Source organism: Lathamus discolor, chromosome 1 (genome assembly GCF_037157495.1).
Source record: "Lathamus discolor isolate bLatDis1 chromosome 1, bLatDis1.hap1, whole genome shotgun sequence".
NCBI classification, from domain to species: Eukaryota; Metazoa; Chordata; class Aves; order Psittaciformes; family Psittacidae; genus Lathamus; species Lathamus discolor.
In genome coordinates this window covers 916,292-926,029 of record NC_088884.1, presented here as the reverse complement: position 1 = coordinate 926,029, position 9,738 = coordinate 916,292, and the positions used below count along the sequence as shown (strand labels likewise).

At 50.2% G+C, this 9,738-nt stretch overlaps 1 protein-coding gene across 1 annotated transcript in view; it reads right to left on the bottom strand.

Annotated features, from left to right (window-relative positions):
* Window positions 1-2,280: 2,280 nt before the first annotated feature.
* ITIH2 (inter-alpha-trypsin inhibitor heavy chain 2) overlaps window positions 2,281-9,738 on the bottom strand; it is a 30,736-nt gene continuing 23,278 nt past the window's right edge. The window contains exons 16-21 of the mRNA XM_065665156.1: window positions 8,793-8,927; window positions 6,596-6,709; window positions 4,878-5,076; window positions 3,725-3,897; window positions 3,098-3,209; window positions 2,281-2,636 (exon numbers count right to left, since the gene is read on the bottom strand). Of these exons, the coding sequence (XP_065521228.1) occupies window positions 2,489-2,636; window positions 3,098-3,209; window positions 3,725-3,897; window positions 4,878-5,076; window positions 6,596-6,709; window positions 8,793-8,927 (881 nt within the window). The 3' untranslated portion in view covers window positions 2,281-2,488. The remainder of the gene's footprint in view (window positions 2,637-3,097; window positions 3,210-3,724; window positions 3,898-4,877; window positions 5,077-6,595; window positions 6,710-8,792; window positions 8,928-9,738) is intronic.

Sequence of the window (9,738 nt, the reverse complement as noted above, 5' to 3'; positions counted from 1 at the left end):
GAACCATCCCACACAAGGCTTCATCCAACCTGGCCTTGAACACTGCCAGGGATGGAGCACTCACAACCTCCCTGGGCAACCCATTCCAGTGCCTCACCACCCTCACAGGAAAGAATTTCCTCCTTATACCCAATCTAAACTTCCCCTGTTTCAGTTTTAACCCGTTACCCCTTGTCCTGTCACTACAGTCCCTGATGAAGAGTCCCTCCCCAGCATCCCTATAGGCCCCCTTCAGGTACTGGAAGGCTGCTCTGAGGTCCCCACGCAGCCTTCTCTTCTCTAAGCTGAACAGCCCCAACTTCCTCAGCCTGTCTTCATACGGGAGGTGCTCCAGCCCCTGATCATCCTCGTGGCCTCCTCTGGACTTGTTCCAGCAGTTCCATGTCCTTTTTATGTTGAGGACACCAGAACTGCACACAATGCTCCAGGTGAGGTCTCACAAGAGCAGAGCAGAGGGGCAGGATCACCTCCTTCGCCCTGCTGGTCACACTCCTTTTGATGCAGCCCAGGATACGGTTGGTTTCTGGGCTGCGAGCGCACACTGCAGCCGGCTCATGTTCATTTTCTCATCGACCAACACCCCCAAGTCCTTCTCAGGGCCGCTCTGAATCTCTTCTTTGCCCAACCTGTAGCTGTGCCTGGGATTGCTCCAACCCAGGTGTAGGACCTTGCAATCCCAGTCACAGCTACAGGTTTTCTTCCCCACACACTGAGGAACTGACTGCTGCAGGGTGTTGTGGAGGCCAAAGCTAATGAATGAGCTCAAAGGAGCCATGAAGGGTTCAGAGGGAAGCTGCTTTTGCTTCTGAGAGCTACTTGGAAGAGACACTTCAGCTACGCTGATCCTCTCACTCCTGACACTGTGGGTGCAAGAAGGATCCTGTACCAGCCGCTGACTTGTAAGTGCAGGAGACCGAAGCTCAAGAGGGCAAGCACCTCACTGGGGTCCCATTCCCAGATAAGGGCTGCTGAGAAGAAACAGCCCAATGTTCTTGTTCAGAGTTCTAGCTCTGGCCCTAAGCACATAAAGATGTGTTTGTTTCACTATTGCTCTCATTCATCACTGAACACTTCTGGAAGAGGATCCTGGGGGAGGTAATCCTGCTGCAAGGGAAGCTTTTAGTACTGACAGTGATTTCTATGCCGTTGGAATGTTTCCTGCTTTCCCAGTGTTGTGTCTGAGTGCGAACTGCTGTGATGCTGAAATTTTCACAAGGAACAGGCTGGAAGCTGTCTCAGGCTTGTGTAATTAATTCTGCGATGTAGACTCACAGAACAGTTTGGGTTGGAAGGGACCTTAAAGCTTCTCCAGCCCCTGCCCCGGGCAGGGACCCCTTCCACTGGAGCAGCTTGCTCCAAGCCCCTGTGTCCAACCTGGCCTTGAGCACTGCCAGGGATGGGGCAGCCACAGCTTCTCTGGGCACCCTGTGCCAGCGCCTCAGCACCCTCCCAGGGAAGAGCTTCTGCCTAAGAGCTCATCTCAGTCTCCCCTCGGGCAGGTTCAAGCCATTCCCCTTGGCCTGGCCCTACAGGCCCTTGTCCCAAGCCCCTCTCCAGGTTCCCTGCAGCCCCTTTAGGCACTGGAGCTGCTCTCAGGTCTCCCCTTCAGGAGCCTTCTCTTCTCCAGGCTGCCCCAGCCCAGCTCTCTCAGCCTGGCTCCAGAGCAGAGCTGCTCCAGCCCTCGCAGCAGCTCCATGGCCTCCTCTGGCCTCGCTCCAGCAGCTCCATGTCCCTCTTGTGCTGCTGCCCCAGAGCTGGAGCAGGGCTGCAGGGGGGTCTCCCCAGAGCACAGCAGAGGGGCAGGATCCCCTCCCTGAGCTGCTGCTCACGCTCTCGGGTGCAGCCCAGCACAGGGTGGGGTTCTGGGCTCAAGCGCACACTGCAGCCAGCTCATGTTCATTTTCTCATCAACCAACACCCCCAAGTCCCTCTCCACAGGGCTGCTCTTGTTCCAAGGACATTCCTCTCCACAGGGTAACCCATTCTTAATGACAGGAGCCTCCTCCTGATGCTCATTTCAGGGCCCATGTTCCTTTTCTGTTGATTTTCCTCTACACCTAATGCACATCCTCCTTTTTACCCAGTCCAGCAGGGTACGTGCTTACGTCCTCCCAGCAGTTTGAACAAGCAGAGGTGTTTTAAAGGTCCCGCGTGTTACACTGCAGTAACCAGAATGCAGTTACAAGTCTGCTCCGAAACTTGTATTACAAAACAGTTTGAGTTTTTAATGGAATATTAGTGGACTATTAACCTGTTAAATCAGACACATCGAGAGCAAGATACCTGCTACAACCCAGCACGTCGCTTTATTATGGTTTTGAACAGAAAAGGGAGTTCCACAGCCTTGGAAAGCTGATCATTCATAAAGCAAAAGGTGGCGAAGTCACCTTCTGTTGACCCAGCTCGAGAGCTGCTGTTCAGAGCAGTCGTTTGGCCATGAAGGAGCAGATAAGATCGTTCATAACAAACTGGTTCCGTGTTGGAGCACTCAGGGTTTCTTCAGGAAGCTGTACAGGTGGGGGACCAGGTAATCTCTGTAGTGGCCGTCTATGAACCCCTTCCCACTGTTGTGCACAAACCAGCACTGCACCTCGGTCCCAGCCACGCGGTCTGTCCTGTAGTCCTTCTGCAGCCCCCTGTGGGGAAGAGGACACCCAAAGTGAAGGTCACTGCGCGACAAGAAGACAATGGGACATCAGTAATCCAGCGCTGCTCTGCTAAAGGGGTGAGCTCTGTGTCTTCCAGCACCAGGAAGCAGAAACAACCACAAAATACACTGGATTCGCAGTTCTGTGTGCAGTATGTGTACAGACCCCCTGCACATACATACAACTGTGGGTATGGGGCCTTTTGTTGGGATCTCAGGTGCTTTTATAGGGCCTATCCAAGGTCAGGTGCTGGGCAGCTGTGAGAACAACACAGTTCATGCACAAGAACCCAACTTATCCCAAGTTTTGGCAACCACTAACACCAGATTATCCGCAAAGGGAAACCAGGGATATTTTCCCCCAAATCCTTGAGATGTGACAAGCCTGCAGTCACTGACGTCCCCAAAGTAAGTCAGATTTTGGAGAGCAATAAAGGGCATTACTCCTACCTGGTAACAGTGAGCTTGTTGCCTTTCACTTCCATGATGGCTTGTGGTTTCTCCGGAGGTTGCACAGGGGTTTGGTGGTGGATGGACACTTCTGGTTCAGACGCAAACTGACCTGGTCAAAGAGAGGTTTAGAGCTCTCTGCACCTCACAGCCTTGGAGGCTCCTGTGTAAGCTGCTGTGGGAAACCGAAGTAGCTGCAGGAGGCAAGCATCCCACATGGATCACAGGGCACTGGGCCTGCCGTGCTCAGCGTCTGGTTTTCCCTGTGAGCTGAGCCCTTGCTTTTGTTTTACACCCTTGCTGGAAAAGACAGATCCAGATGTCTGTATGTAAAGCTTCTCGGGAGGAAGGCTTGAGGGGGCCGTTTCAGCCTTTTTAGGCTGGGAAAGCCCTGTCACGGTGTCACCAAGTCTGGGCAGGCCATTGAAAACACCCTCCCTGGATGGGATGAGGAATTATCTCCTGGTCTATGATGTTCTACAATGTCCTTGGGGCTTCCTGTAGGACTCTCGCGTATTCTATTTGAATCCTTTCCACACCTTCCCCATCAGGAGACACAGCGATGAATTCACACAAGGATCTGCCAAGCTCCCTCCCCGTTCCCACCTCCCATCCTGCATCCCTCACCTATGAGCCCGTGGGTGTCAGGTGAGAACTGGTTCTCAGGGGGAATGTAGATTCCCAGGAAGTCAACATTAACGGGGTGATGCTTCCACACGCGGTGCAGCAGGACCATGAAGGACATCTCCTCACCCACGGTGATCGTGACGTTGTTTTCTCTCTTCACAGATATGAGCAGCCTGAGAGGTGAACCAAAGGAAGGGCTCAGTCACACCTGAGCTCTCAGGCTCCTTGAGATGCTCTTGGGCATCCAAAACAACTGATTGGGGTTGGCAGGTAAGACAGAGAGTCCATCAAACCCCACAGCCTTGGGAATGGTGCCCACAGGTCTGGCAGGACAGTGCTGATAGAACAGACACTTCATGCCCTGTTCAGGCAACCCAAATTTGCCCCACGAATTTAAGCTCTTGCTACAGTGAAGGGAGATTTTGGAAGTGATCCTATTGCCTAAATGTCTAGTGCTGTAGGGTGTCCAACAGCTGTCAGTCTGTAGGTGAAGGTGTAGGATGTTGACTCAGGTTTCTCTTCACGTCAGGTATCATAGAATCATAGAATAGTTTGGGTTGGAAAGGACCTCAAGATCATCCAGTTCCAACCCCCCTGCCATGGGCAGGGACACCTCACACTAAACCATCCCACCCAAGGCTTCATCCAACCTGGCCTCGAACACTGCCAGGGATGGAGCACTCACAGCCTCCCTGGGCAACCCATTCCAGTGCCTCACCACCCTCACAGTAAAGAACTTCTTCCTTATATCCAACCTGAACTTCCCCTGTTTAAGCTTGAGCCCATCACCCTTTGTCCTATCGCTACAGTCCCTAATAAGGAGTCCCTCCCCAGCATCCTTGCAGCCCCTTTCAGACACTGGAACCCTGGAGGTATCTCAGATAACATGAGATGCTTTGCTGAGGCAACTGAATCCTCTTCTTAGCTGAAGCAGTCAGGGGGAGGGAGACAAATTCATCTCTTTTTACTCATGTCTGGTCAACAGAATCGCTCTCCTGGCCCTACTGCCTGATTTCATTAGTGATAATGAGAGCTCAGACATGTAGCTATGATTCATGTGCCCGTATGCAGGATCTCTGTGACCTGGATCCCACCCACAGCTGGGTCAGTCCGATGCTGCCAATGGTTTCCTTAGGAATGCTCAGCAACTCACTGCTTCCGGATGATGTGGCCCGTGTCGGCCCAGGTCAGTGTGATGCTGTAAGATCCATCTTTGAGCGTGATCGTTTCTGTGGTGATCTCCACTTTCAGGCCTTTCTTCTTGAAGTAAAACCCGATTTTGCCAAAGTACGTGTTGAGTTTCTTATTCTCTGTTCTCTTGGCCCCAACGATCTGCCCATTGACCACCACTCCTGTGAAGAGCAGGACCACCACTTAGAGACTTGGAGTTCCGATCTCAGCAGGGAGTACCATGGGATCAGCGGAAACAGGAACCCCTCCGACCCCCTGTTTTTGTCATCTTGCCAGCCAAGAGAAGAGAGTAATTTATTATAGCCCCTCCTGATGCTACTGCTCATCCCTTTAGCATGTCAGTCTGGTGGGACCTGGTGTTAGGTCTAGTGCAGTATGGGCTGATTCATAAGCCATTGCTTGTGTGAAATTACTGTCTTACATGCTTCTGCTTATTGCTGTGTGTGAAGAGCATGGAGCAGTGGAGGAACGGTACCACATCTCCAGATACTCATTGCTCCAAATGCATGTGCTTCAAATACTCATTTACCTGCCTCCAAATACTCACTGCTCTTCACATGTATTCCAGAAGAAAATGCTGAGAGGTAAAGCCCTCTGTGAAGAGGCTGATTCCCTTTGATTCCTTTGGGAATACACTTACACATTTTTATTCCCTGCCACTAGGGATGCATCCAGTTTTATTTCCTTTGTATTTATCTACCACTTTCTTCTTTACAAAGGTGTCTAAATGGAGAAGAGAGGAGAGGAAAAAGAAGAGAAGAGGAAAGAAGAGGAAAGAGAGAAGAGAAGAGAAGAGAGGAGAGGAGAGGAGAGGAGAGGAGAGGAGAGGAGAGGAGAGGAGAGGAGAGGAGAGGAGAGGAGAGGAGAGGAGAGGAGAGAGGAGAGGAGAGGAGAGGAGAGGAGAGGAGAGGAGAGGAGAGGAGAGGAGAGGAGAGGAGAGGAGAGGAGAGGAGAGGAGAGGAGAGGAGAGGAGAGGAGAGGAGAGAGAAGAGAGAAGAGAAGAGAAGAGAAGAGAAGAGAAGAGAAGAGAAGAGAAGAGAAGAGAAGAGAAGAGAAGAGAAGAGAAGAGAAGAGAAGAGAAGAGAAGAGAAGAGAAGAGAAGAGAAGAGAAGAGAAGAGAAGAGAAGAGAAGAGAAGAGAAGAGAAGAGAAGAGAAGAGAAGAAATCCTCACCTATCGTGGAGATTTCCCCACCTATCTTGGTTTCTTTACCAGTGTTTGGCCCTCTTCAGAGTGAAAAAGTTTTCCCTCATGCTCACTCCTACTTTCTGTTTCACTGTGCAGCTTGTGTCTGTTGCCTCTTGTCTTTTAGTTATGAATCTTGGAGATGTGTTAAGCTCCATCTTTACCTTCTGATTAGGCAGTTGTAGACAGCAACAAGATTGACTAAACCCAACGACTAAACGCAGCCTCTCCCTCCATGTCCTGTGCTCCAGCCCCATAATCGTCTCGGTGGCCACCACTCAATTTGACCCAATTTGTCAACAGCTTTCTTGTACTGACAAGCCTCAAACTGGACACGATACTCCAGATGTGGAGGGAAACAGGCACTTCCCTCAACCTGCTGGCCATGCTCCTGTTAGCACATGGTCTTCCCTGTAGGCCTTTCTGCTCCCTCTGAACACCTCTCAGACCTGAGAGAGAAAAGTGCTGTAAACCAGACCATGTTATCGTCCCTTACCAGTCCCAGGATCAGAAACCAAGTTCAGGATCTTTCCAGGCTCCGAGTTGATGTTGAAGCAGATGTTCCTTTGGCTCTTGGGCAGGTGTATGATGAAATGTGGGTCATTGTCCACTGAAGTATGGGAAAGAAACCAGCATGAGCAGCAGCACAGACCTGCCTGGTGCAGCGCACAAAGACTGAGACACTTTTCTTGGAGGATTATAAGCACTTTTGGAGACTCCCCAGTGAGGACAAGGGCTCTTTGTACCCCTGCAGTAGCTAAGGGAGTTCTTAGATGCTCCTCACCAAAGCCCCTTAGATGCTTTCTCTTTGTATACTTCTGTTTAAGGTAAGGACATAACATCGACTTGAGGAGCACCAGTGATTTAAACTGGTCAGCTGCACACCAGGGTGCCATAGGCTCAACCTGGAGTTATAGAAGCCAAACTTTATCACTTCATGATGGAAACCAGCCTCCAGGTGAGATCAAGGGCCCATTTGGACACCAAACAGACAGGGACACGTATTTGAGGCTTACATCCAGGGCAGGACCTAAGGCATGGAAAGCTGGGTTTGGGTGACACCTCTGTTCAAAGCTAACATCCAGCCTCCCATGCCCGTCTATTGTCTGTTTCTGGAAGTGACACACTCCCAGGACATCACTGTCTCCAACTAAGAAGCTCTCAGATGCATTACAAGCCCATACAACCATACAGACGTTGGGTAAAGATACATCCTGACTATCAACTCCTCTGGGGAATACAATCCCTGCCCGTACTTAGTGTAATCCAGCTTCCATTCAGCCACTGCTCTTCCTCATCTTTTGGACCTATTTAACTCCTTCCATGCACTAGATAAATCCTAGCCCCTTGACCAGGAACGACTGCAGGAAGCAGTGGGGTGGGTGCCCTCCAAGGGTGGAGGAGCTTTTGAATGTCTTGTATCTTCTATATACATGAAGCCTCTTGAATATAGCCCGCAATCATTTTTCCTTATTCTTTCCTTATGCTTGATCTTCCTGAACGTGATGCCCAGGCCTGTCCTCATCAACATTTCCAGGTACAAAAATACAGTATTAGCTGGTACCAAATACATGTATTAGCTGGACAGGTAACTTTGCCTTGCTCGCCTTCTTCTCCATGCAGTTTCTTGACTAACCAAGCCCTTAGATTAACCCCTGAGCTACGCTGAGGAGGAGTTTGATGGCTCTTTGTTTGGTAGCTATGTGAATACACACACCTGCACGCGGGCAGACTCCCTGAGGTATCGCAGTTACACTGCTTTTACAGGCAGTGGTTCTCACAGCTGGTGTGCTTAAGCAGGCACTAACCCGTGGCAAAGGCCCAAGCATTAACAGGGTCCATCAGCCACCAGTGCATTCAGAGGTTTTTATCTACCACAGAGCATTCATCTGTAATTGACAATGGGGGGGACCTTACAAGAGCTCTGCTACTGCAGAGAAGCTGAGTGTGAGCTCAGTGACCAGCCTCAGCTGCAGGCATGCAGCAGACTATGGAGATGCTGGGATCCTATTGGAACCATAGGATGGTTTGGGTGGAAGGGACCTCAAAGCTCATCCAGTCCCAACCCCTGCCACGGGCAGGGACCCCTTCCACTGGAGCAGCTTGCTCCAAGCCCCTGTGTCCAACCTGGCCTTGAGCACTGCCAGGGATGGGGCAGCCACAGCTTCTCTGGGCACCCTGTGCCAGCGCCTCAGCACCCTCACAGGGAAGAGCTTCTGCCTAAGAGCTCAGCTCAGTCTCCCCTTTAGGATCTAAGCTAAGCCTCATGCTTGTAACTTAGAGCATATTTTACAGGTTCACGTATTCAGAGTCAAAATGACTCAGTACTTCATAAAGAAAAGCTGGCTCCTTGGGTGCTGGATGTTAGCAGAGGCTGTATCAAGAACCCTTCACACTGATGTCCTCTGCAACGGCAGTGAAGTAGCTTTAGCAGCTAGTCACAGCAGTGGTCTTATTCTCTTGCAGACTACCCCCTAAATGAAGATACTGCTTTTACACCAATCCGGCAAGCTCAACAAGAAAAATTAAGACAATTGATGGGCTCCTCCATCATAACTGAGCTTGGCATCTTGTCGCAGAAGCTGGAGTTCCGAAAGTAACCAATAACTTTGGTTATATCACTTCTATTTGTGCATTAGGTGATGAATGATGCTGTCTGGTGTTTCTCTGCAGAGAAATACTGTAGCTCTTACCTCTGTTTATGCTCAGAGAGGACACTGGAGGACTCCTTTGCTCAGGCATGAAGCTGACGGGTACAGCTGTGACGTTGGCCCAGGGGGGGATACCTTTGTTGTTATTAGGTGCATTTGGAGTTAATCCCAAAGTACCTGTTAAAGGAGAGTCATAAGTAGGATTTTGTTCTTGCTGACACATTTAACAGTGTAATGTTTAAAGCAGTGCTGTAGATCAGAGCCTCATGTTATATCAATGTACAGAAGGCACAAAACTCTTTACAACAGACACATTTGTGTGAGGAAATTGGGATGGACTTACCCCACTGTCACCATCAGAGATATATGACTCACTAGGGCAGCTGAGCTAGCCATAAGCTATGCAGGACTCTTTCTGCATGCCCTAGGATGACCCGCATCAATGAAGCTGCAAATAAGTGCAAGCATTTACTATACCATCCCTTAATGCGTCCCCTCCTGCTAGAGTCTCTCTGCCTTTGCCGTGATGGAGGCAGGAGAATGTAATGTATTCTCTCTTCCACTTAGCTCATAAACCAGTATGATCTTCGGTGATCCATTAAACTTGGTTTGTTTCATATGTTTGGCTGGAAACAAGAAGAGCTGAAGCAGGGCATGTATTCACATCTGCTGGCCCTACTCTGAAGAGGAGTAAGGGGGAAAAGGAGCTGGGGGACAGCAGCAGGACAGAAGATTGCACAGCCAGATCCAAACCTCCGTTGGCACCTTCTTTCTTGCAGCCCTAATTGAAGCCATAGGCAGTGTTATCTCCATTAGCACAGTTACATGTGAATTCAGTGCAGATAATACAGGAACCAAAACCTGGGCAGAGACTTCTGATTTCCCACGTCCGATGAATTTCACAGACTATTATGCATGAAGAATGCATAGGGATGCTGGGGAGGGACTCTTTGTCAGGGACCGCAGTGACAGGACAAGGGGTAACGGG